Consider the following 27,906-nt stretch of genomic DNA (forward strand, 5'->3'; position numbering starts at 1 on the left):
AGGCCTACCTCGCCGTGGCCAATCACAGAAGAGGTATAGCTGTCAGTTAAATTAATGGACCAATAACTTTCCATTTAGATTCATGCTTGTCACTGAAAAATCATAATCCATGTTTTTATCACCAGACTTGCTCTTTTTGAAGTGACCACCTTCTATAATCTACGGTATAATAAAAAATCTTTATAGCCAGCAAAAAATATGAAAATGTCTTCATAACAAAACAATGGCTAATGCTATTGTCATTTATTCCAAAGGAATGGTAGATTTATATCCCCCTCAACTCCAATCTCAGTCTGCACCTGTATGTTTCAGCTGACAACAACCACAACATAGACAGCGTCATCTACAAGTGGAACCCAGGAACCAAGCTCTTCGAGGTGAACCAGACCCTTCTGACGTCCGGCGCATACGACTGGGAGTTCTTCAGTGTGGGGCCCTACCACTTCCTGGCTGTGGCCAACACGTTTGACGGCGTCACCACCTGCATCAACTCCACCATCTATGTGAGGGTGGCCGGGCAGTTCCAGCACTTTCAGGACATCACTGTGAGTGCAGCCTCTTCCACATGACATCTGCGTCATCCATATTCATCTATTCATGCTGGTTAGAGCTCATTCATTTGGAGAAGCAGTAGACCAAGAGGCTTCAGTGTCCAGCCAATAACCGATGAGATGCACGTTTAGGAGAGTTTCAATCGCATGAGAGGGAGAGGGAGGGAGTAGCGAGCTAGCTCTCTGTTTTGTTTGAACATCAACAGAAGTGACATTGCCTAACATCGCTTAGAGCAGCTTTAAAGAAAAAAGGGGCTTTGATTGTAAACCAAACCAACAGAATCAAACCTGGCAACCGCTGAAGCTTCAGACAGACATGTACTGTAGGGGGCTGCCAGGTGGGGAAATTCCAGGTTTTTATGGTAACGATCAGAACCAAAGTTCTCTGGCACAACCTGTTTGCCACGTGGGTCACAATCATTTACGACCTCTGAATGAAAAGGTGCATTACATCATACTGCACTGACATGGTGTTGTAGATCTCTTAGATTAAGTAACTACTTCATAAGTATAAGTATATATACTCTTGATCCCATGAGGGAAATTTGGTCTCTGCATTTATCCCAATCCATGAATTAGTGAAACACACTCAGCACACAGTGAACACAGTGAGGTGAAACACACACTAATCCTGACGCAATGAGCTACCTGCTACAGCGGCGCTCGGGGAGCAGTGAGGGGTTAGGTGCCTTGCTCAAGGGCATTTCAGCCGTTCCTACTGGTCGGGGATCTAACCGGCAACCTTCCGGCTACAAGCCCGAAGCCCTAACCAGTAGGCCACGACTGCCCCAAGTGGTGATGTAAATCTCTTAGATGTAGTAACTACATCATACTGCACTGACACGGTGTTGTAGATCTCTTAGATGTAGTAACTACATCCTACTGCACTGACATGGTGTTGTAGATCTCTTAGATGTAGTAACTACATCCTACTGCACTGACACGGTGTTGTAGATCTGTTAGATGTAGTAGCTGGTATGCCGTTGTGCTTCTTAGACGTTCGGGGCGACGGACTGGGAGATGTTTGAGATCGATGGGCGGGTCTTCCTGGCGGTGGCCAATGGGGAGCTACACACACGCGGGTCGAGCCAATACTCCATCAACTCCACCATCTACGAGCTCAACATGGAGCTGCAGAGGTTCATCAGATTCCAGGACATACTCACACACACGTGAGTCACACACAAATACACGCATTGACACACACACACACACACACACACACACACACACTGTCTCTCTTATACACACAGACACACACACAAACAGCCACGCACAGTGTATCACACGCACACACACACACATTCCACTCCACCAATCTGTTTGATTATGCTTGTTGTATGTGCAGGGCAGTGGACTGGGAGTTCTTCACGGTTGGGACGCAGAGCTTCCTGGTGGTGGCCAACTCCTACAACGGCACCTCCTACTCACTCAACAGTGCCATCTACAGGTCAGAGGCAGTACTGCCTGCAGAGTAGACTGCAGTGTTTGTTGTCCTTGAATACCCCAGTAAACAAAATAAAGTCCTGGCGACGTCCCCTAAAGGTCCCCTGGCGAACGTCACCTCCTCGACATTGTGTAGGGTTCCCTTTACGTCCCGCGGACCTCTGTTCGGGAGGTCTAAAAGACGTCCACGAGACTTTGAGAGGACGTCCTGTAATGGTCACTGCGACGTTATGCGCGCGACATTTATATTTCCGGGATGGTTAAAAAAAAAAAAAAACATGAAGCGCGATTTAGTACGGTAGGCTATTACATCCTGTAAGTCTCAGCGTTGCTAGGAGAGAGGGGGACGGAACAGCAACGACAACACGCATCAACGACTTGTTCTACAACTACACGATCAACTTCACTCACCTCATATTTTCACGCATGTATGATAAATCACGTCCTCCGAATGTATTACACTAATGATGAGTAGACATGGACATTTATACCAGGCTAGGATGTGCTGCTTTCACATCTACGGTGTCATTTTCTTCATAAACTAGTACGACGTTTTAATGGGCATATCCCGTAGCATATTGTTCAAAACATCATCAGAGTAGGCCTAGGCTAGCCCAAGATAAATAGTTCAAACCATATTGTTTCAAAATATTAAAAACTAATAATAGCCAAAAATACTAAATAAATCGCAATGCATGCTGGGAAGCAAAACTCAACATGAAATAAAGTAGGCTACATGAAACATAACTAGAATGCATTGACGTTATATCCACTCGTTTTCTTGGACCTGTGATCAAACAGGCACAGCCTAATGTAAGCCTATCTTCCTGGAACATTGCAGATAAAGAAAAATGTATCGTTTTCCCTGAATGCTCTTTGTAGCCAACTTTAAGATGAAATAAATAGAAAGATGTTTCTATTCTATATCATTGTTTTATTAATAAACAGTAAGGCTCTGGTGAGGCAGAGAGCTTGCTCCTCGTCAGAAATCTCATCGGATAGGCTATGTGCACTCTTTGCTGTTTCCACAAGGAGCTGCTGTAACATCGGGGACAGCTGCGTGACACTTTTAAACGCGAGCATGCGTCAAATAAATTACAATGACATTTAAACAAGTCATGAAGAAGCAGTATCCTTAATTCTTCTGCAATGTAGAGCTAGATCGTTTAGCTTTACAAATTAAGTAGCCTAGTCACTTCTGTTGCTAGACAACCCTAAACAAATGCTACGTGGTCTGTTTTTAACATTTCTCTAGTTTTATTGCATCGTATTCAGCTCCAAAAGTCGGTTCAGTCCCAATTCGGCCGTGTGTGTGTTTCTGAAAATAAAACAGATAATAAGTAGGTGACTACGTTAAATAAACCACTGCCTATTTAGAGCATGTTACATGCATCACGTAATGACAGTTATCTGAAGAAATGCGCATTGTAGGCTAAGCTAGAAGAACAGCGACTTTGCTAACGTTACACCAAGCATCACATCAGCGAATTTGATAAAATCCCTTCCCTAGTTTGTAACATTATACATTAACGTTAAACTCAAAATGTATGTGCTACATAATTCAGCATGCTGAATTATGTAGCACATACATTTTGAGTTTAACGTTAACAACCCTTTTCCCAGTTTATGAAGTTGTGCGTCTATGAGCAAAGTAGACATATAGGCCTACTTTGCTCATAGACGCACAACTTCATAAACTGTATATGATATGTTGCCTTAGACTACGGTAGGCTAATGCAGCTACTGCTAGAGATACTAGATAGATAGATACTTTAGTCATCCCCAGACGTAACGTGAAGTCGTGCATGGATGTGATGTCTCCGTCCTGCAGGCGGTAGCCAGAGCGCTCTCAACTCCGCTGCCATGTGTGAATAAACAAACGTCCCCCTCATGTCCCCCGTATAACGTTATTGTCGGGTCCTTAGAAGGTATTTGAAATGACCAAATGCAAATGTCATCCAAGGGACCTGACGGTGACGTCCCCAGAAAGTCCTGCACCGGACGTCACGCAATAACCAAACGATAACTTGCTCCGGACGTCAATAAGGTCACCGGAATGTCCGCTAGAGAACATGACGTTCGGGACCAATCGGGGACGTCGTGAATGTCGGCATAAGGTCCGGGGGACGTCCCGTGTTTGTCGGGACCCTCCTCTGTTCTACAAGAAAGAACCAACAACAGAAAGCAAAACACACTGAAGTGAGCCAGCGTTTGTCCTTCTGAATTGTATGGGCTTGTGCAGCTAATCTGTTCGTCTGTGTGTGTGTGTGTGTGTGTGTGTGTGTGTGTGTGTGTGTTCTCAGATGGCAGGGTTCAGAGGGTTTTGTGTCCGTTCATGAGCTGCTGACGGTGGGCTGTAGGGACTGGGAGTTCTTCCACAGCAGTGAGGGCTCCTTCCTCATCTACGCCAGCGCCACCTCAACTCTCTCCAAAGTCTTCAGACTCAAGACCTACTAAAGCATCCTCATCCTCAACTCTCTCCTAAAAGTCTTCAGACTCAAGACCTACTAAAACATCCTCATCCACAACTCTCTCCTAAAAGTCTTCAGACTCAAGACCTACTAAAGCATCCTCATCCTCAACTCTCTCCAAAGTCTCCAGGCTCAAGACCTACTAAAGCATCCTCATCCACAACTCTCTCCAAAGTCTCCAGACTCAAAACCTACTAAAGCATCCTCATCCTTAACACTCTTCTAAAAGTCTTCAGACTCAAGACTTACTGAATCCTCCTCATCTTTAACACTCTCCAAAGTCTTCAGACTCAAACGGATGCTCTTCAAAATCAACAAGCCCAAGAACTACTAAAGCCTCCTCATCCTCAACATTCTCAAAAGTCTTCAGACTCAAAACTTACCGAACCCTCATCATCCAGAGCAACCTCAAAACTCTCCTCACAGACTCACAACCTTCACTGTGACCTCAAATATATTTAAAATGGATTCTCTAAACTTACTGAAGGCTTACATATTTTCATATTGTATATCAAAATTAATGTAATAATTAAGTGCAAATACAAGTGCACTTAAGCGCAATACCTGGGTGCTGTGGCAGCTATGTACTTTACAAATTGATGTTTTCGTATCTTCCATTTAAGCTATTCTCTCAACATACACACATTTCAAGTTGTTATTCATTGTATATATATATATATATATATATATAAATTTTTTGACATTTAGCTATTTTTCCTTTTAAACAATTCATTCCACACATAGACCTATTTGTCACGAGCATAAGCTACTTCACACGTCATCACTTTCTAATACATAATTTGTATCATCTACTCTAAGACTTGAATACCATATTTTCAAATGCAGAGCAGATATACTTTCTTGACTGAAAAAAAATGATTCAAATGATTCAAAGAAATATCTGAAACAAAATGTGTTTATCATCACAAATATCCCCTATAGCTTTGCATTTTATTTGGATACACACTCGTCTGTTCTTGAGCATGACTGTGTTTAACACATTTTTGTATGAAGAGATTATTATTGGAATCATGTTGCCAGGATTCAATAAATTCACCATGTCTCTGGTGTTATTTCTACACTGCTATTTTAAACATGAATCAGTTTGTACAACGTAGACTTGTAAGCAGTATTCAAAAATTCATCATATCCATGCACTTCGACTTGAAAAAGCACAGGAATAAACTCAGATATCAGGCATACTTTTTGGGAAAAACAATATGTGATATTGGCCAATATGTCCCTTATTATGATGGAAGTTGACTTGTTTAATTAAAAGCATTTCTGCAGCCTGTAGCTCCTGAGGGTTTTATACTGTATGTAAATACATTCATGACATTTAAGTAAAAAATATGTAAATCATGTGCTTTTTTGACTATGTTCTGCAAATTAAAACAATCTCAGTGAAAACTGAGATTCCCATCCCATGAGGACATTGAATAAATAAAATAAATACATAATGCTGTTAGATTATGATCTGTTAGAATAATGAATGGACGTTTGTATTCGGTATGCACTGAAACAGATATATAAGAAATTCACTCTTTGTTTCCATGACTTATGTATGTATGAATGTAACTTTTGTGCTTGAGTTCCCGGAATGTAAACCATAATCTCACTTTAATGGCTTACTGTATGCAGCCTCATCTGCCAGAGCTCTGATAAACTCTGATGAGTTTATAAAAGTGTCGTAAAAGGGATCAAATCAAATGAGGCCAATGACTCCTCATTCTGCAGGACACTGTCATCTATGCTGTTTTAACTGTAAAAAGTAAGCAGTGGCCAATTAGTGAAGCTGCATTTAAAAATGTGATATTTTGCAAGTGTATGTGTTTTAGGCCTTTATGTGGGACTTTTTGGCAAAATGAGCCATGTATTTTTTAGAAATTGTATTCAGGCGTTTATGAAAAAAAGAATAATGGAAAGATATAATTCTGTGGTGTAAATGATGTAAATGAAACATTAAACAACATTAACAATGTTAACATTAAATAATGGAATCATAACATTAATTAAATATCAAACATCATCTCATCACGTCTCCTTTAGTATCAGATTGTGAATAAGCCCTCAGAGGTATTTTATAACAGTGTTGTAAAACGGCGGGAATCTGATATGGTAGCAAAAGATTGGACTAGAGGCTAGAGATCGACATTTATACGCTATCCTGTGGAAGGATAGGCTGTGAGATTTGAACGGCTACAACTTGATCATAGTTTCTACGTTGTTCTTTATGATTACTTATTTATGAGGAATATTAAAGGAGGAAGATTGGGAAGAAGAAAATGAACAGTAAGTCTGTAGTAGGCTACAACATTTTGTTTTTTTATTTCACCATGTGTAATGTAATGCTTCGTATATAGTTTTTTTTTACTGTAAAGTTGATAGTATTGTCTTTAGACTTGTTATTATTGTTTAACTTGTAGGCCTACACATGCAGTAAATCAGTTATGATTTAAAATGATGAACTTATGGTAGTGATGACGTGGTTATTTCTTAACTTGTACACGAGCAGTAAATCAGTTATGATTTAAAATGATAAGTATAAGTACTCTTTTGATCCCGTGAGGGAAATTTGGTCTCTGCATTTATTCCAATCCTTGAATTAGTGAAACACATTCAGCACACAGTGAACACACAGTGAGGTGAAGCACACACTAATCCCGATGCAGTGAGCTGCCTGCTACAGCGGTGCTCGGGGACCAGTGAGGGGTCAGCCGTGGATGTGGGCATGGGAGAGCAGTGCTCACATTTTTCCGACTGGTCGGGGATCGAACCGGTAACCCTACAAGCCACGGCTACCCCCCATGAACTTATGGTAGTGATGACATGGTTATTTCTTTCAGTCTGTCAAGTAGATATTGTGACGTCTGCTTCAAGACATGTGAAGAAGTGAAGAAGTGCATCACCTGCAATGACATCTTCTGTGAGATCTGTGCTATAAAACACTCCAGAGAAATGGTTGGACATCAGCTTCAGGACCTGGTATGCTATTTTGTAGTATTGTAACTTAGTAAGATGCAATCAGTTCTGTTCACTTCATAGAAATAGATTAAGCATTCCCATGTGCGGATCTACGGGGTGGCAAAGGGTGGCAGCTGCCACCACTGAGAGACAGTCTTGCCACCCCTGTTGCCACCCCATTTATAAATCAGATTAAAAAAAATATATAAAAATATAAGTATATTTTATGTTCATAGCCTAGTCGTTGACGGCCAAGGAGACCAGCACCAAACTCCTCTCAAACAGAAATCGCCGATTTAGAATCCCCTCCCCCTCACAATGGTTTCACCCATCACCAGCACGGCAGCGACCACCGCGAAATTTCACCATTGGTAGCAGGGCAGTCTGGCAGTGTCTCGGAGCACGCAGTGTGTCAGAGAAGAGAGGCTGATAAGCAGTTTGCAGTGAGTTTAGAGGTAAGTTTGACACCAAGTAAAAAAAAAAAGTCCATAAGCAGACAGTTAACCCTGCAACAACCACAGGTCAGGTCAGATAACTCTTTGTGTGTGTTGCTAGTTTATACCCTTTGATTAAAACTACTGCTGTCACAAAATTGGCATGCATCCACTTTCCCAGATACTATCCAATTTTGAAAAAATGTTCGACATGCCAAATTAAACTGAGATATCTAAGCGGTGTCATAAGCTGATAATGCACACCGCACGTTTGACTCACCTGTTATCAACAACGTTACCGTTTTCTCTCTGGTTTACCACACATTTTGCAGTTAGCCCTACATGACTGAAATTCTACTCAATCACAACAAATAAAAGTAGCCCACTACTTTCAAACCCTACTCAGAGTAGGCTACTAGTCTAGACATTTGAAGCTGATATCAGCACATCACATGCTTAGTGCATGAGATGTAATTGTTTAGATTCCAGTTAAATATTTCATTGGGTTTGCTGGTAGATGAACCAACAGAAAGCTGAGGCCAGCACAGCATCTGATGCATGGTTAACCACATTTTGGTAGCTTATGCAATTTGAAATATATTTCTGTACAATTACTTCAACTTACTGAAGTGAGTGCATTTTTGTTAAAAAAAATACATTAAAAGTACAAGAAAACCTACTTAATTGTGGTAATTTGAGTTGAGGTAATTAGTTAGGCTACATTCCATTTTATTGAAGACAGTGGTATTTCATACAATGTGTTGGTGCCATGACCAAACTTGCAAAAATCATGATCAAAGAGAGAACATAAACAGTAACATTGTTGATAACAGCTGTTCATGGCTCTGCAGCATTGTTAGCAAAAAAACTTCTCATGGGAATACACAATATTATGTGTCTAGTCAAAGTATTTACATTTTACTAAGGATTATGATTCAATTGATATGGATAGATGAATAGGAATTGTATGACATGATTTTAACCTACATGCTATTTTTACGTTTGACAAACTGCAGGTCAGATTAGGATGCAAAATGAAAAGGTTTGGCATAGCCAAGTTTTTCCAACCAAAGAAAAAAAGGGGGTAACTGGACACAGGTGAAGAAGACAGGGAGAGAAACCAGGGGACTGGAGAGAAGTTAGACAAAGATAAGCAGCACAAGAGACTGGAACGGACCGAGGGCCAGAAGCAGACCAGGGTTCAGGAGCAGACCAGGGTTCAGGAGCAGACCAGGGTTCAGGAGCAGCAGGAGAGACTGGAGCAGCAGGAGAGACTGGAGCAGACAGAGGGCCAGATGCAGCACGAGAGGCAGGATCAGTATGAGGGTCATGAGCAGCATTCGGGGCTGGAGCAGCCCACTGAAGAAGAGGGAAATGTATTACGAGAGAGAGGGCAAATCAGTGAAGAATGTGAAAGTGAAGCTGGAGAGATGGCTAGGAGCAGCGGATGTCAAAGCTGGCCCTCATGGTGCGTTGAATCACTGCTTTAAAGACATGTCCAACTCTAGGCAGCAAAATTAAAACTGATCTTGTTTAGATAAATGCAACAAAAATTGTAACATGTTGTCAGTGCTCTGATTGTGATTTGTGTTTTTTTGTTTTCTCTTCTCAGATATATCAAAGCTGAAGGCAGATGATCCAACACAACCTATGTTAAAGGTATTTCCCAAAACCATGCAGGGAGGGGCAAGGAGGAGCTTTCAAGGACAGTGGTATGAGGAATATCCTTGGTTGGAATATTCAGTGGCCATGGACGCTATGTATTGCTTTGCATGCCGGCATTTTTCATCTAGCAAAACTGTTTATACCTCTTCTGAGGGATACAAAAACTGGCGCAAGGCCACTTTTAAAGATGGTGGCTTTAGTGTACATTCCAAATCTGAGGCGCATTTGAATGCAATGACCACATGGCGAGAGCATTAAAAGATGGTGAAACGCAACATATCAGTATTAGGCATGATGAATGATGAGAATCGCAAACAGATAAAAGAGAATCAACAATACATAAAGACTATAAGTCAGGTATTGCGTCTTACTGCAACACAAAATATAGCTCAGCGTGGACATAATGAAACAGAGGCAATTTCCTTGAGATTTTGCACTTAGTAGGAGATCATGATTCTTTTATTCAAAAAAGACTATCAGAAGGCCCCCGCAATGCGATGTATACTTCCAAAAATATTCAAAACGAAATATTACAAATCCTGGCAGGGGGACATACTAAAAGAAGTCAAATCTAGTCAGTACTTCTCTGTTACAGCTGATGAAACAAAAGATCTCAGCAAAAAGGAGCAATTGTCCATAGTCCTAAGGTATTATTATGAGGGAGCCGTACGGGAGGGCTTCTTAGGCTTTTGGGAAGCTGAACATTTGGATGCCAGCTCCTTATCTAACAAAATCATCTCTTGTATGGAGCAGTATGGCCTTGAATACAAGGAGAATTTAGTGGGCCAAGGGTACGACGGCGCTGCCGTAATGAGTGGCCGGTGCTCAGGGGTGCAGACAAGAATTAAACAGGTGGCCAAATATGCTTTTTATGTCCACTGCAATGCTCATTGCTTAAATTTGGTCAATGTCGATTGCGTCAAAAAGGTCCCTGAGGCTGGGGAGTTTTTTACTTTGCTCCAGCAATTGTATGTGTTCCTTTCCGGCTCTTATGTCCATCAAAAGTGGATGGAAGTACAAGCAGAGATGTTTAGTGGCCCCCCTAGAGAACTTCAAAGCCTCAGTGACACCAGATGGGCCTGTCGCGGCATTGCCTGTAGGAACCTTTTTGATAGATTGTCTGCAGCAGGGCTTTGAACCGGTTCAAGGAACGAAAACGAAAACCGGGAACTTTTTGTATTTTACAGGGAACAGAAACGAAACCAGAAACGTTATTATTTTTTATGTTCTGGAACAGGAACACTTATTTAAAAATAATGGTAACCGGTTAATACCGGTTTTATTTAGTTCCTCAAAGTTTTCGTTGCCTAATTAACTAAAAAAAAAAAGTAATTATTTTCCTGCGCACGTTACCATGACGGCTGAGGTTCACTTCCTGTGTGACATCACATCAGACATTCGCTGACTGAATGGAGAGAGAGCGGTGGATTACAAAGTCTCCACTCCACACCTTAAAAAATTAATTACGATCCATCGTTAATTAAAACGCTCATTCCAAACACAATATCAATAGCTATATTTGTCGACTCCACGTTAATGATGGACTAGCGAACATTTAGTAGGCTATAATTAGTAGGCTATGTTTGTTGACAAACAATAGGCCCTACCTGATGAAACAGGCCTAATTGCAAGTAGGCCTAAGCAAGACAAAACAAAAGACTTGTTACGGTATGAGTAGGCCTACTGGATGGCCTTTCCCCCGACAGTTGGAATTTGTTGTTGCCCGAGTGGCATAACCACGTGTCTTAATAATGTCGTTACGTTTGTGTGGAAATTTTCTCTTTTAACAATAAACTACACATTTGAAATAATTGTAGGCCTATTTAATTATTATTATTATTAATAATATAATTATTATTATTTAATAATGGCTGTAATATTATTACATTTGGTTTAAGCTGGATGAGAAAGATGTGACATAATTCTATAGCATTAAACAGCTGACAGGAACGAAATTAACCGTTCCGGGAACAGTATTTTTTTGTTCTAACCGGTTCGGGAACGTCAATTTATTGGTGGAACTCATAACCGGAAACGTTATAATTCCGTTTCTGTTCGGAACGAACCGATTGGGAAAAAAAATCGGTTCAAAACCCTGGTCTGCAGTACTCAAAGTGTTGGATGACCTATCATATGAGGTTGATCCTGAAAGATCTACGAAGGCCCGAGGGTTAATGTTTCAAATTGACCTGAACTTCATTGGGCTACTTGCCGTATTTAGACAGGTGCTTGGTGACGCAAAGTTTTTGTCTGAGCTGCTACAGTCCCCAAACCTGGATCTCCTCAGAGCTGTAGACTTAATTGAGACCCTCAGGGAGACCTTTGAAGAGCATCGCAATGAGGATGAGTACTTTAATGAGCTGTGGAACACAGTGATCCACACATGTGAAACCTGCAACATCCCCATCAATGTTAGACTAAAAAGAGCCAAACAGACACCCAGAGCAGTAAATGACAGTTAAGTCACATCCACACTTGGTCACAGAAGCCAAGTTAATGGCAAGGATGCCTTTAGAACAAACATATTCCTGCCCATAATGGACTCCCTTATTGGGGAAATGGAGAAGCGTTTTTCAATGCCCAGTTGCAATATAATGAAAGGCTTACAGGGGCTAAACCCAGTTGGCAATCACTTCCTAAAAGAGGATGCTGTCTTGCTACTTGCTGAAGCATATGGCTCAAATATTGAGGATCTGAAAAATGAACTCACTCAGGTTGAGAGGCTTCTTGCAAGGAGTAAAAGAGATGGAAAAAATTGCCCTTCTTTTATTGAACTGCTAGGTTATTTGGACCCTTTTAAAGAGGTGTTTTATGAGATGCATCGTTTATGCAAGATTGCAGCTGTTTTACCAGTTACCACAGCTGGATGTGAGCGCAGTTTTTCCACTCTCAAACTCGTAAAAAATCACCTGCGCTCATCTATGCTAACTGAGAGATTGTCCCATCTATCTATCCTCAGCATTGAGAGTGACCGTTCAAAAGCAGTGGACTTAAACGAGTTTGTTCAACGATTTGCTAGGATTCATGGAAACAGGCGTCTGCAATTGATTTAACCTCTACAGTTTAAAAGTCATGTGCAATTATAAGAATAGCATTTTGCGAATAAGAAAATTGTATTTGGTTATAATTTTATCAAGTTAATGTTTTTCATTTCAAGATGTTCTTTTTCATATGTTTTCTGCATACAGTATGGAGTATTTGGCATGCTTATCTTGGGCTGAAATGCCCAAACTATAGTTAATATGAATTCCATAGTTCCTGTGGATTTTGAGGTCTTGCCTCAGACAATTGTCTTTTTGATGTTTGCCCTCAAGTGATCAGCAGTTTAAAGTGATCAGCAGTTTATATAGAGAGAGAGATTATGAATTACATTCTTATGTATATTTTAAATTGTTGTATGTTATATTGTAATAAATACAAATAGAATGTTTGACTAAACAGGTTATTCACAGAGTCTTTATTGAATCAGAGGGAAATGTTTTGACAGTCATGGTTATCAATTGCAACAATCCTGCATCTTGTTTCAATCCAGATAACCTAAAACTATTGATGGCTTATGTTGTATGACTAAATCTGTCCATATTCCCTCAAAACTCACTAGAAGACATCATTTGAGGGGTCTTTTTAAATAAAAAAAATCCCCTGGGGCAGGGCTCCGAACCGGTTCAAGGAACGAAAACGAAAACCGAAAACGAAAGGAATTTTACGAGGAGTGGAAACGGAAACGAAAACAAAATGGTCTTCAACTGTTCCGGAACAGAAACGTTATTCTGAAATCCACAAAACCGGTTAATACGTTTTTTCGTTCTCTATATATTTTATAAAATTTCACAAAAGCATATCCTAAGTGTTCTACTCGTTTGATTGTAGGCGAACAGCCTAATAATTTTATTTCTGCAGTTTGAAAAAAAAAAAACGAATAAATGGACCTTTGGTCTAAATGTGTATATTTTGTCTTGCTGTTGTAATGTAACCTATCCGTCTGCCACTTCGGATCTTAGGCCAGCTCGTAGCGTAAAGTCCACAAAAATAGACTTGATAGGCCCGCCAAACACTGCTGGAACTTTAAGAACGAACGATATTTTGCGTTCCGAACCGGTTCAGGACCGATATGTTGGTGGCGGAACGCATGCAAGAACGAAAACGTTAAACATAGGCCTACCTGAACCGTTCGGAACGGAACGTTTGAAAAATAATTTCGTTTTCAAGCCCTGCCTGGGGGGCATACCCCCAAACCCCCTAAAATTGCTTTTTACAGTCAGTACAATGTAAGTATAGACTACACAGACTGTTGATAGTGATAACACAGAGAAAGGGTCCACAATTCACAAATTAAGACCCACACAATCCAAAAACCCCGCTACATCTCTGATTTGACTCCCACTCCGAGTAATGTAGTGTAGAGAACAAAACACATTCAATGAAATCCGTAGCATTTTAAATTATGAATAATGTCCTTGGCTCCCCTCCTGAAACCTCATGCCACCCCTTTGCCACCCCAGGAAAAAATCTCTAGATCCGCCACTGCTCAACTGCAGTGATAGTACTGCACTATTGAGATATGTGGTCTGGTGTCAACTAGAAACAAAATGAACGTCTGAGAGACATATATGTGGTAAAGAAAGGATTCATGACAGTTAAGGTTTTGCTTGTATGCCAAATGTGAGCGGCCATTGGCTTTGTGGTGCCATGTTGTACCACATTCAATTCAATGCAGGTCAATAGAACAGTGCCATGTGACTGCTTTCAAGACACACACAAACATATGAAAGTGTAAAGAGGACATGAAACCGTCTACCAAAACTGTCTTTTATTATATGTTTAATCTTCTTTATTATACCTAGTCCAATGACATCCACTGCAATGGTGATGACATCAGAGCTGGCATTCCACGGGATAGAACAACTGTGGTATGTGTTATTTGCTTCTGTGTTGATAATTACAGTTTGCTCAGTTGCTTTGGCACATTTCTCAGATCAGAATGGTAATTCTCAAAACTGTTTGTTCAAACTCCATATCATCTTACAGTATCACTTATGCACATCATTGAAGCAGTTTCTCCCCCATTTTGAGCAAATAGCAATGCTTACTGTACATACATCCATGCAACTTTTACTTTTTATTTTCTCCACTCATGCTGACTACAGGAATGAACTAATTGAAAATGATGTGTGTGCTTTTGTGTGTGATGTGTGTGCTTTTGTTTTTTGCTCATTACTGGAGTAATCATCTTCTGCCACGCTGATAACACTGTGTGGTATTTCAAAATGATTGTAGCATGAGTGACAAACATGAAGAACATAGAAAACAGTCACAAATGTTCTCAATTGCTAAAACAATTGCTCAGTTTCTGAAACCTTGCTTCATTTTCTTAAAACATTAAAACCCTTAAAACACAAAACCACATCTCAAGCACTATTTACAAAACCTGTGACTCCTCTTGCAAAATCAAACTTTCGCCTCAGAATAGTTTTCCCTGTGCTCATCAAACTTTCGCCTCAAAACTACCAGTGCTCAAAACCAAACACTGCTCTCAAATCTTAAGTGATTAAAATTATATATTCTATCAAGCAGTCAGTAAACAATACACCAAAAAATAGAAAACACATTGTTCAAAACATATAGTTAAGGAGTACATTTAGATAGGGAGTACACTTTGCTCAGCCAGTGGGTTTTAGTGTTTTAGCAATTGAGAGAAACTGTAATAAGGGCTTGCATACAGCCATTTTGCACATATTAGTAGATACTCTACATAATATGCCAGGATATTAAACATATTATGTGAAATCAAATATGTACCCATCAAATCAACCACACAGAAAATAGAGACAACGAGATTTACATTAACATAGTCAGTGATCTGTGATCATCATCACAGCTGTTGCAGTGCTGATCTACCATCACTGAAGCCTTCACTGGTAGGATCCTCAAAGGAAAGTTATCACACCTATTACAAAAGAATGGAAACACTCTCTCGGTGAAAGTGTGTGTGAGAGTGTGTAGGTGTGTGTTATTATCAGGGTCAGAGAATGACAGCTCTCCTCTGTACCAGTCCAGCTGCACTCTGATCCTCTGGAGTTTCTGCTCCACTGTGAGGGGTGTGAAGACTTGAGGTGGAGCACGTGCTATATATTTACCATCGCTATAATACATAAACCACAGTCCACTCTCATAACTTCCATAGTCTCTCTTTCTCTGGAAAGACTCTGTCATCACGCCCACCTCCCACCATGTGTTCTTCCCAACCTCCACATCCCAGCAGTGAGTCCCTGAATTAAAGCCCTCAGAGCCCAGGACAGTTTGATGCCTATTACATCTTTCTGGGTTATCAGGAAGAGAATCCACACTACCATATCCCACACAGGTCAGATCCTCAGACACGGTGAGATATCGGTTTGCAGTGTTGGGATCCAGAGTCACAGGAGCTGCAGAGAGAAATAATACACACGTTAGCTGAACACTGAGTGATGTGTGATGAGGATGTGAATGATGGTCATTATTAATAGGGCTGAGTGATGTGTGATGAGGATGTGAATGATGGATGGTCATTATTAATAGGGCTGAGTGATGTTTGATGAGGATGTGAATGATGGTCATTATCAATGGGGCTGGTACCAAGTGTTCTCTTCTTGAGTAACATGACACCTACAGTGGTTTGGTACCTGCAGCAAAGATGCTGCACAGCTCTGTACTGTGTGATACATTTACTCATTCTCCCACCTCCCTCCCCAGCAAGACCTGTACAGATGTGCTTGGAGTGTCTGAACACACAACGGCATGCAGTGGGAGTGTGTGTGTGTGTGTGTGTGTGTGTGTGTGTGTGTGTGTGTGTGTGTGTGTTTGTCTTTGTGGCGTTTCAACACATCACTTGGTCTGGCTGCATTTTCATGCTTGTATGCAGCAGTGTGTGCATGTGTGTGTGTGTGTGTGTGTGTGAGAGAGAGAGACTCACTGTATTGAGCAATCTCCTGCATCTTCTCCCAGACTCTGAACTTCAGGTTGCCCAGGTGCTTTGCCACATTGATCAGAGCTCCTGAAACCCTCTCTGGATCCTGCAGTGTGCACTGGGCTCTGGAATAACATTCAGGAGTCAGTGCTGCTGTGGGTTTGGGTTCAGAACCACAGAGAAGAGAGAGACAGGAGGCAGATCACTCACCTTTTCTCTGTGCTCTTGCAGTTCTGTGAAATTACAATGGAGGACATAATATATTCAAAACTTGCTCAACGGTTCTATTACATTTTTTTAATGTGTTAATAAATCGAATTTGCCCATTTTAAGCAGCAGCAAGTTTCTTTTTCAGCTCAATTGATTTCAATACACAGCTCAATATAATCCCAACAGATAACATCAAGAAGAAACCCTCAATATAAGACTAATACATGATCCTCAATATCACTCTGACCCATCCCTTCTTTTTTCCGCATTTTCTTACGAACAGGATTCCGACATTTCACAAAAACAAAGGAATGTGACTGTAAATGCCCATCTGCTCTTTAACATAATATTTACTGGTACAGTTCTTTATTGCCATCTTTTCCCTCAAGCATGCAGTATGTGTGCTCATGTGTTCTCATTTATGTATCTTAACAGCCAGAGATTTGATCAGACCTTGAGATGCATGATGGACAGTGGATGGTTCCTACCTGCAGGAATGTGATGTCATCAGCTCTCAGCTCCTGTTCTAATGCTGCGATTGTGTCTGAAAGTGCTGAGATGTCCACCATCTGACTCTTCTGCTCCACTTCCTCTCTCAGTGCTGTTATCCTGGCTGCCTCCTCATCTATTAGAAACTGATGAAGCTTCTCAAACTCCTCCTGAATCAGCCTCTCAGTGTTTAAGGCCTGTGTCTAAAGAAACACATATTACCATTTTATTATGTGACATAAAGTATGTCATTTTAGTATTTCCTCAATGTGAGTATTATCTTTACCTTAATGTGTTGTGCTGCTTCATCAAAGGTGTGTTTAATTTTTTCATGTGTTTTCATGTTTTCTTTCAGCTTGCCCAGCTGTATCCTAAGTTCCTCCTGAAATATATAAGCAGTGGCGCAAAAAGTGGGTATGCGCTATATGCGGCGCATAGGGGCGCAGCTCCATGGGGGCGCCAAAGTGATGGTAAAAAAAAATAATATATTTGGTATTTTCTATATGTAGCTACTGCTGTCCGTTTCTAAATCATTTCAACATTTTCTCAATGTTCTATAACATTTTACAGGACTAACAGGCTAGAGTAGGCGCCCTATCTCATAAGATTCCATCATAGAATTTTTAGATAGAAGAGGGAGTGGGGGCGCCGTGAGCGCTGGGCGAGCAGATAGGCCTACGAGTCGTGAGTTGCCGTCTATGGAAAAAGATGGATACAGCAAAAAAAGCTGTTGACGACTAAAAATAGAAAAAGAAAGAGGGAAAAGGAGATAGCATGTCAAGGGATGCAACAGCAGTTAAATAAGTGGACGGTGAAAGGCAACAGGTAGGATTTAAAGTGATGATGTCTGTACTTGGAGGCTTGCAAATATGAATGTTAACAGACTAACTAGCGTTTGTTAAGCATAATGCCGATTTAAACATAGCCTATTCCATTCAGATAGCTAGGTGGCTACCATGCTCATACTGCACTTTTAATGGCCAACTGCAAACAGAAATGTAATGCTAGCAGCAACTCATTACATGTTGCCATACCCTTACAATGAAGGCTCCTTGTAATAACTTAATATTGTGTTGTCAATGTGGTGCAAACAAACAAGGCTAGAGTGCCTATCAGCCTTATCCATTGTGAGCAATAGCTGGCAAAAGGACGTTATGAGAACCGTTTAGACTCTCTTAAAGTGACAATGCACCATTTATAGGCTACTTATCAAGTACAACATCAAGTTAAACATCAAATTGGCAGCCTTTCTTTAAAGACATATTCAATAGACACTAATGCACAGTAATAGTGAAAATTATTGGCCTTTTGTTTTGATTTAGTTGTTTGTGTTTTTTTTTTGGGGGGGGATATAAGGATTATAATGACTGTATATAAGGATTATAATGACTTACATTCAAACAACACTATTATTATCATGTCTGAAGTACAGCATCTTGCTATTTGGAGTAATTCAGAGATTATTTTATATTTCAATTGAATTCTGGTTATGTCCTAGCCTGGCGGGGCCATCCTATATCATTGAGATGTATAGTCTGGCATCGAATCATTCACCTCGCTTAATCCAAGGGGCGGGCAGAGAATTGTCTTTCAAACTGCCTAGGCATGCAATAGGCCAGCGCTACGACCATATCCGTATCCGGTAGGCAAAACGGCAAACACATCCTTAGAAAGTGTTGAGTGTTGCTCAACTTTCAAAGAAAAGCACAAGTCCAACTCCTCCAAAGTTGACGCCAACGCCGATTCAAACAACCGCTCTTCGTTCGCCATAGCCACCTTCCTTGTTGTTCACCGTCACAGGACTGTCGTTATCCTGTTAAGCCCGCCTTAAGACTCGAACGAAATAGAGCGCTGTGATTGGATAACATCCACGGTGTTAAGCCAAACGAAATTCCTATGGTTCGATACTAGACGTACAGGCTGAGCAAATTAATTTGCCGCCGCTAGGGTGCGTCTAGATTTCTAGGCTAGTTATGTCCTGCAGTTAGCCAGAGTTACCAGTTTGAGTTAGCTATGGCAACTCTGGTTGGGGAGATATGAATTCTGGTTATGCCCTGCAGCAGTGGCGCCGCCAGGCGTAATCCTGTACGCACTGTGCGTATAATTTTTCAACCCTTTATTCATGAAAAACATTCAATATTACAACAATAAAAATAACCTGTGTACTGTCTTAATTGAAACATGCTTCACACACAAATGATAGCCTATGTTTATGGCGAAGAGAATGGACATCTCAACATAAGGATACTTTAGAACAGGGGTTCCCAAACTTTTCAACCCGCGACCCCCAAAATAACCGTGCCAGAGACTGGCGACCCCCACTATCCCTGGATGTGACTCAAAAAATAAAATAAAATGTGCGCACCGGCCATACGCATTAGGCTTATCCAAACACGGGCTTAACGACAACACAAAAGAACAGAGCAGCCTGTTATGATTTTACATATAGAACTTTACTATATGATAAGCAGAATATAGTCATATCCATGAGTGCACATTATTGCTGTCATGTGCAAACTTAACTTTGAAACATTACTTTTAAAGCAACACCAAAGCACTTTTCCTGTCGCACGCACGCTTGTTTATCCAGCACTGGCTTTGGAAATAACGATGTCTACAGACAAGGTAGAGTAAGTTGCATGATTTTATGAAAGTAATGTATTGCGACATCAGAAGCAAGTCAAATTTGTATGTCTCATTCCATCGAACAGATCCGCTACCCGATCTGGCAAACTTGCATAGTGCGGTTATAGCCGATAGAGGGTCGCGAAGAGAATGCAGAAGTGCCGTTCACCCTGTTACGAGTTGATGATTTTGGAAACAATATTTTAATGTACAAAAAATTCTTTGGTGTTGCTTTAACAGAAGAATATCTCAGTCAGGGTAATATCCACAAACTGTTGTAAACATATGTAGGCTACATTGTTGCTGCGCAAATTTACATTTTGGCAACTACGTTTCAGCGTTAATCTCATCTAATGAGATGGATGCGTGCTATGCGCGGAACACAGTCCATTCTTGGTTTAATTGTGGAGACGGCCACAGGGAGATCATCCTCCACATTTAGACGCGATCTGTATTTGTTTTTAATATATGTCAGTGCAAAGAACGTCGTCAGTACGTCCATCGCGGCCTTGGATAGCTGTGGATATTCCCTCTGGACTGAAATCCAGAACTCAGCAAGCGTCTTGGAATTAAAATCTGTCTTTAAAGTGCGGTCACATGACAGCTCAACCAGTGCGTCCTCCATGCCGGCTGACATGACTTGCGGTGGTTACAGTGAATGGTGATCTTATACAGTCATACATTTTCAGAATTTAATTTTTTCCAAATTTATTTGATTTATGGAAATCATTTCGCGACCCACCCCTCGCCGTCCCGCGACCCCCCGGGGGGTCGCGAGCCCCACTTTGGGAACCCCTGCTTTAGAAGATGATCAAATCAAAAGATTGCGTCAAAAGATTGAGCTTGGTCTGGCGAAAGCCAGACTAACCATGGACCTCATAGTTGCAAAATGCAAGGGAACATAAATCAGCATATTATTTGCACAAACAATAACGGACAGTAGCTCTTCAACTTGGCCCTTTAAAATGTGTATGAACAGTCTCGCAACGCATTTCATATTTGGACATGTCAGTTATTTGCACCACTGGGTAAAACGGCATATTGTTTTAGACTACTGGTATTTAATTTGTGCATTGACAATAAAGCTGAATATCATATGAACTAGATGACTAAACTTATGAATATGTAGAAGAAGAAACATTCACAAAAATCCATGACATGACCTCTCTTCTTGATAGCTGTTGAAAACTGCATGGAACTGACAGGGATTGTTTTGTTTAATAATAATAAAAATAAATACATTATGCTGCTACCTTTTGCTTTTCCCAAATACAATGTAGCCTACAGGTGTACCTTTCATCAGTCCAGTTGCAATGGATGGACTGTGATGAACTGCCCTACTTGTGATTGTTTAGAGATTTTAAAGGTTTTATAACAATGCTACACATTTTTTGGCAAGTGCTACACATCTATTCACCTTTGCAGCACCAGTAGGCAACTTTGTGTGCGGAATGTGTGCAAACACACATTCCAAACAAGCATACACAAAAGTTTCAAGAGTGGGGGATGGAGTAGAAGATGGAGACAGATTCATTAATATGATTTATTTTCGCGGAATGGATGTACAGGACTGAGCGGCGGTCATATTTTGTACCGCTATGCGGTACATTTAGTTATTTTCACTGTTCAAATAATGGCCATAATAATCTATGATATGACCTAATATGCTGAGGAAATAAATTCAAAAGTGCCTCAGGAAGAAGTTTTTTTTCACATACAAGGCATTTCAGGCCACAGATACTGTATAATCTAGGGGACACAATGAAAATAAATTAACCCTCCCCTCAATGTCTACACTATTTCTTTGCATTGATGTGCGACTTTAGAGTTGACGAACTCTAAATATGAAGATGTACAGTAAGGGCCGCAACTCTAAATATGAAGATGTAAGGGCCGCAACTCTAAATATGAAGATGCGAGGGCCTGCTTTCGGAGGATAAACTCTGTCTCTTGATGGTGTGTAATGCAAATGTTATTTTCCTCTTCTAGAAAGGCACAATTGGACAATTTGTTTTGTAATTATGGGAACACAACATAATCACTTGATTACCAGTAAGGAATTGTTCAATTCACTCAGTGATAGGCCTCAGTGTTTTTAAGATATCATAGAAATAGGAAAACTATAAGCCTATGTGTTTTTTAATTTCATAGGCTCCCATTGCCAGTTTCATGGCAGACCATAAAACGTTAAACTGCGTGCAGTCTTAAACTGTGTGTGCAGTCAAACTATTTCGTAAACCTGTAAAGAAAGACTTGAGATTGTGGGTCTTTGATTCCTGAAAGTTCAACGCTCTTTGACCCCAGACTACCTGGAGTACCCCTGCATTACCACAAGGAAAAGGGCATACACCAAGTTGGACCCTGATGTGCAGCGGAATACTTCTCCATTTTTTATGAATCTGAACTTTGAACATGTTTACAGGTTAGTCCTACAGATGGGTGTGTGTTCATTTGACGGAGTTCATGGCAGCTGACATTACGTAAAAAATACTGGAAGCAATTACTGTGGACGAGACAAAAACAAGGGCACACGCCACACCGAAGAGAAGGTTTAACAATAATTTATTGAGAGTGTTTAACATAACCAACCCAAAAATAATTAGAAACCCTGAATATGTCAGTAGAGTCAGTGGTGTAGGCAATGTATGGATGCACTGAGTAAATGTAGTGGTGCTAAATAAATTAAAGAAAAGAAATACCAAAACCTAACAAAACCCAGACTCAGGTCTGCTGCTGCCACCAACAACCCTACGCCCGCTCTCTCACCCACAATGCATCAGGGTGCCTTTTAAAGACACCCTGGACACCAGGTGTCCTAACAATTAACCAATTAAAGGTGCAGATGAGCAGGCCAAGCTGATGAGGACGCCATGTACTCGTCACAATCTTACATCCACACTGTCCATGCATGACAAAATAAATTGAAATGCGCAAGGCTTGGGGCACAGGCAGGGTGCGAGTTAGGGGGGAGCAGGGGGAGCCATGGCTCCCCTAGTGGCCACCTGAGTTCCCCTGGAAACATGGTATGTGAAATTGCTGGGGAGCTCTAAAATATTGATATGATTGCCAAATAAATTATATTTTGGCCATGGTTTTCCCTAAAATGTGTAAAATAAGAGAAATAAAATTGTATTTTGAGTTCATGATTCATGAAAAAAGTGCCTGCTTGCACGTTAGAGGCGCGAAACGTGGAAGCGCTGCCTGCAGCTCCACCCACTAACCACTCACACGAGCTCGGTGCCGCTGGCTGCTCTTATCACGTGTGTTTGGCTCTGTGTACAGCCTTGCACACTACATTTGCACTATTACTTTGCACTCTACATCACACTCCATGTGTACTTATATTGGTATTATGTCTTATTTGTATAGTTGTTTTGTATATTGTGTTGGTATCTGCCACAATGTATATTGTTGTCTCTATTGTACAGTATGTCTGTCTATTTGTTGAATGTATAGAGCACCTACCAAAGTGAAATTCCTTGTGTTAGTATACTTGGGTAACATGGAGTCTGATGTTTATATATATTTTTAAAACTTTTTATATTTGTTTGTATTTTGATTATTGTATATTAAAGTTATAAATCCCATCAATTTTGCCTGTTCATTACTTCCTGTAAATATATAATAATGCATTCCTGCTCATGCAGTTTGAAGTAGTTTAAAGTAATAATAAAATTGGTATGCAAAGGTTGCAATGTTAGGGGAAGGTTCCCTAAAGGTTGCAACGTTTAGGGAACGTTATGGGAAGGTTCCCTAAAGGTTGCAATGGTTAGGGAATGTTAGGGGAAGGTTTATGAAGGTTGCAACGGTTAGGGAACGTTAGGGGAAGGTTCTCTAAAGGTTGCAGCCTTTAGATAACGTTAGGGGAACGTTCATGGAACGTTTATTATAACCAAGAACTAACGTTCCCGGAACATTCAGCAAACTTTCCATGGGAACCAAAACGAACGTTCTGGGAACCATAAATTGTTAGCTGGGTTATAGGCTATAGCCCATGTGATTGTGAAACAATGTAAGTTGTTGAGTAATTCTAAGTTGATTCAATTAAACAGTCAAAAGACACATCATTGGTGGATAATCATCGTGGATTATTTACTATCAAGTTCATTGAAGTTTGCGTAGCCCATTGATGATCCATCGGGGTGTTTCACGTAAATATTGTAAACATATTATGTATTATGTTTCATGTAAGCAAACATAGACCTATGGCACCACCTGTGTGCAACGGATTTTCTCTTTATAATAGGCATATTGTTGTCTATGTCTATGCTGTTGCTATTAATGACAGGATCAGCATTTAAACTTGGCCCCCCTCATTGACACTCTGCTGTCCTCCATCCCTGAGCATGACTGTCCGCTTCTTGTTCTCGGCGATATCAACATCCACTTAGATGCCCCAGGCTCAGCGGACTTTTTGGCCCTGATCCACTCCTTTGACCTCAAACTGGTTCAAAGCCCACCGACACACAAAGCTGGCAAAGAGCTTGACTTGATCTTCACTCGGAACTGCAGCACAGACACCCTCACGGTGACACCTCTCCATCTTTCTGACCACTTCTTTATCCAGTTCAACGTCAGCCTGACAGAACAGCCTCCGGCTCCTCAGCCGATGGTCACGTTCCGCCGCAACATCCGGAACCTGTCTCCAGCGCACTTTTCCTCTGTGGTTGCCTCCGGTCTACCTCCACTCAACACCTTCTCCTATCTGGAGGTTAATGAGGCCACAGACTCGCTCTGCTCCACACTGAGCTCGTGTCTAGACGAGCTGTGCCCTCTTACCACAAGGCCAGCTCGATCCAAACACTCTCATCCATGGCTAAATGATACCCTCCGATCGCAGCGCACCAAACTCAGAGCCGCGGAGAGGAAATGGCACAAATCCAAACTAACTGATGACCTCAAAAACTACCAGACACTCCTGACCTCCTTCTCAGCCAGCATCACTGCTGCTAAGACGGCTTTCTACAATGACAAAATCAACAGCGCTACAGACACTCGAAAGCTTTTTTCAACCTTCAAATCGCTACTCAACCCTCAGATGCCTCCTCCTCCATCCAGCCTTACTGCAGATACCCTCGCCTCATTTTTTACAAACAAAGTGGCGGCAATCAGCAGTCAATTCTCTACATGCCCACTCAACGCATCTGACTCAGATACCGCACTCCTACAACCTCTAGGGACTGCTAGATCATCTTTTTCAGCATTCACGCCTCTCTCCGAGAATGAAGTATCTAGACTCCTGACATGCAGCCGTCCTACCACATGCTCGCTGGACCCTATACCTACGAGCCTACTTCAGTCCATCAGCCCGACCATCGCACCAGCTATCACACACGTGATCAATGCCTCGCTAACCTCCGGCACATTTCCAACAGTGTTCAAAATGGCCCGGGTAACACCGTTACTTAAGAAAGCTTCTCTCAAACCTGCTCAAGTCGAGAACTACCGCCCTGTCTCACTCCTGCCTTTCCTATCCAAAGGCATTGAACGAGCAGTCTCCAAACAGGTCTCTGACTTCCTTTCACAGAACAACCTTCTGGATCCAAATCAGTCTGGGTTCAAAAGCGGCCACTCTACCGAAACGGCTCTGCTGTCTGTAACAGAAGCCTTAAAAGAAGCCAGGGCGACCGCTCGGTCATCAGTACTCATTCTGCTTGACTTATCGGCTGCCTTTGACACGGTTAATCACCGCATCCTTCTCTCTATACTCGCTAACATGGGAATCTCCGGTTCTGCTCTCTCCTGGTTTGAATCCTACCTCACAGGACGCTCGTTTAACGTATCATGGCTTGGTCAGCTATCTGCACCTCACCATCTCACCACAGGGGTCCCCCAGGGCTCAGTACTGGGCCCCCTTCTCTTTGCTATCTACACCACCTCCTTGGGACAGATTATCCGTTCGCATGGCTTCTCATAGCACTGCTATGCAGACGACACACAGCTCTATCTGTCCTTTCCACCTGATGACCCCTTGGTTTCAGCACGGATCTCGGATTGCCTCTCAGACATAGCTACATGGATGAAGGCACACCACCTCCAGCTGAACCTCTCAAAGACTGAACTGCTGGTCCTCCCAGCTAAACCTACCATACACCACGACATCAACATCAAATTTGACTCCCTGTCTGTTTCACCTACCAGGACTGCAAGAAATCTAGGAGTTGTTCTCGACAACCAACTAAACTTCTCAGATCATGTTGCCTCAGTCGCCCGGTCATGCCGTTTCGCACTTTACAATATACGGAAAATCAGGACTTACTTAACTCAAGATGCCACCCAACTTCTGGTTCAGGCAATAGTCATCTCACGACTCGACTACTGCAACGCCCTCCTGACAGGTCTCCCAGCCTGCGCAGTGAAACCACTTCAGATGATCCAGAACGCGGCGGCGCGCCTGGTCTACAACCAACCCAAGAGGGCACATGTTACCCCGCTACTCATCCAGCTACATTGGCTACCTATGGCGGCCCGCATCAAATTCAAGGCTCTAACGCTTGCCTACAAAGTAGTCTCCGGTTCTGCTCCCACCTACTTGAATGCCTTCATACAGACATACGCTACCTACAGACCGCTGCGCTCCTCAGACGAACGACGTCTAGCTCTACCTCCGGTACACTCAGGCCAATCCAAACTTTTCTCATCTGTTGTTCCTCGTTGGTGGAACACACTGCCAGTTCCTACAAGGGCAGGGACATCCCTCTCCATTTTCAAAAAACTCCTGAAGACCCAGCTCTTTAGAGAACATCTCCTTTCATAGCAACACTTACAACAAGTCTTGCTGATCCTAGCACTCACCAGCCGTCTTAAACGGACACGTAACTGTTAAAAACAGCACTCACTGATGCACTTATTCTTACTGTACTTATTCTTATGTTTTTTAAATTGTCCTAATATTGTTGAGAATTGCTCTAAAACTTAAACTGTTTACCATGTTGTTAGTCGCTTTGGTTAAAAATGCGTCAGCCAAATGTAATGTAATGTAATGTAAAAAAAAATTAAAAATCACCCGTACCCGCCCCGCGTATAACTCGCACACTGGGCACAGGGAGCAATTTGGAGATGTTCATCATTATCATCATCATCCTCATCATCATCACCTTTATTGCCAGTCTCAGGGTCCATTCAGAAGACATATTATCATTGTAGAGGTCTCACTGATTTTGGTAGTCTATACGCCTTAAGGTTTCATAAATGATACTCAATGTCATGAGGTGAAATAACATAATGAAATAAAAACACAGATATGCTTTAAATTTACCTTGAATTGCTTCGATACCTCAACAACAGGTCTGAAGTTGTGATTCAGATGTTCCAATGAGTCTCGACACACCAGACACACAGGCTGTTTATCCTCCAGACAGAAGAGCTTGAGTTTCTCACTGTGCAGACTGCAGAGCTCTTCAGACCCTGCTGAAGCTCTCTGACTTCTCTCCTGTAAGTAGGTCTCACACAAGTTCCTTAAGGCCAAGTTAGGGGGTAGTTGAGTTTGTGTGAATCTTTTCCTGCAAATTGGACATTCTCTTGACCCTTTGGCTTCCCAGAACTTCTGCAGACAGACTTTACACACACTATGACTACAGGTCAATATGACAGGATCCTTGAAGATGTCACAGCACACAGGACAGGAGAAATCCACTTCAATGAGAGAACGCTTGGAAGCCATTTTCTTAACTCACAGTAAAGACAAGTAAAATCAGAGAGAAGAGATGCCTCCTAACTATGACTTCCTGAAGGACAGCAGTCCTGAGTATTTCAGTTCTTCCGTCAGTCTTTCAGATCTTCAGTCTCAGGGATAGATTGGTCGTCTCTGGTGGCACAAATACAAGCAATTAAGCCTAAGTGTTCACCTGTGCTCTAATTCCAGCTTTACGAAAATAAGTCAAACTAGAACAGCTTAACTCTCATTTTCAGTGAAACGAGATCAGCTAACTTTCATTTCCTGCTTCAGCAAGAGGCCGAACTACAAACACACAGAAGCCAGAGGGAGAAGCCGTGAAGTGGCATAACGATTGTGATTGGTTAGTGTAGTCGCACGCATGGGTGTGTAAAGCAAAGTTCACTCTGAGAACGATACACCCAGACCAATGAATTCTGAGTATGCTTAC

At 41.6% G+C, this 27,906-nt stretch overlaps 3 protein-coding genes across 3 annotated transcripts in view; 2 read left to right on the forward strand and 1 right to left on the reverse strand.

Annotated features, from left to right (window-relative positions):
* tspearb (thrombospondin-type laminin G domain and EAR repeats b) overlaps positions 1-4,949 on the forward strand; it is an 18,115-nt gene extending 13,166 nt beyond the window's left edge. The window contains exons 7-11 of the mRNA XM_076264086.1: positions 1-33; positions 313-545; positions 1,548-1,723; positions 1,900-2,001; positions 4,301-4,949. The exon at positions 1-33 is cut by the window's left edge and continues 169 nt beyond it. Coding sequence (XP_076120201.1) covers positions 1-33; positions 313-545; positions 1,548-1,723; positions 1,900-2,001; positions 4,301-4,454 — 698 coding nt within the window. The 3' untranslated portion in view covers positions 4,455-4,949. The remainder of the gene's footprint in view (positions 34-312; positions 546-1,547; positions 1,724-1,899; positions 2,002-4,300) is intronic.
* The window catches only part of LOC143099926 (E3 ubiquitin-protein ligase TRIM35-like), a 491,084-nt gene that overhangs the window by 52,126 nt on the left and 411,052 nt on the right, over positions 1-27,906 (forward strand). The gene's annotated exons all lie outside the window — the stretch shown is intronic.
* On the reverse strand, positions 14,327-27,753 carry LOC143100677 (E3 ubiquitin-protein ligase TRIM35-like). The gene is made up of 6 exons (XM_076264074.1): positions 27,060-27,753; positions 17,463-17,558; positions 17,176-17,379; positions 16,688-16,710; positions 16,484-16,602; positions 14,327-15,956 (listed from the first exon to the last, which is right to left on the reverse strand). The coding sequence occupies exons 1-6, from the start codon at positions 27,462-27,464 to the stop codon at positions 15,370-15,372; spliced, it is 1,434 nt and encodes a 477-aa protein (XP_076120189.1). The 5' UTR covers positions 27,465-27,753; the 3' UTR covers positions 14,327-15,369.

The sequence above is a fragment of the Alosa pseudoharengus genome, unplaced genomic scaffold (assembly GCF_046254945.1).
Source record: "Alosa pseudoharengus isolate Yale_2024_CS ecotype anadromous, Long Island Sound unplaced genomic scaffold, YU_APseudo_1.1 YU_APseudo_1.1_scf_3, whole genome shotgun sequence".
Classification (NCBI taxonomy): Eukaryota; Metazoa; Chordata; class Actinopteri; order Clupeiformes; family Clupeidae; genus Alosa; species Alosa pseudoharengus.

What these genes read in the sequence shown, in the direction of transcription:
- LOC143100677 (XM_076264074.1), bottom strand. Translation starts at nt 27,464, where the DNA reads ATGGCTTCCAAGCGTTCTCTCATTGAAGTGGATTTCTCCTGTCCTGTG. An exon ending in ATGACATCACATTCCTGCAG is followed by an intron (nt 16,711 to 17,175) that starts GTAGGAACCATC and finishes GTAATTTCACAG; the next exon opens with AACTGCAAGAGCACAGAGAA. An exon ending in GCAGGAGATTGCTCAATACA is followed by an intron (nt 15,957 to 16,483) that starts GTGAGTCTCTCT and finishes TTCTCTCTGCAG; the next exon opens with CTCCTGTGACTCTGGATCCC.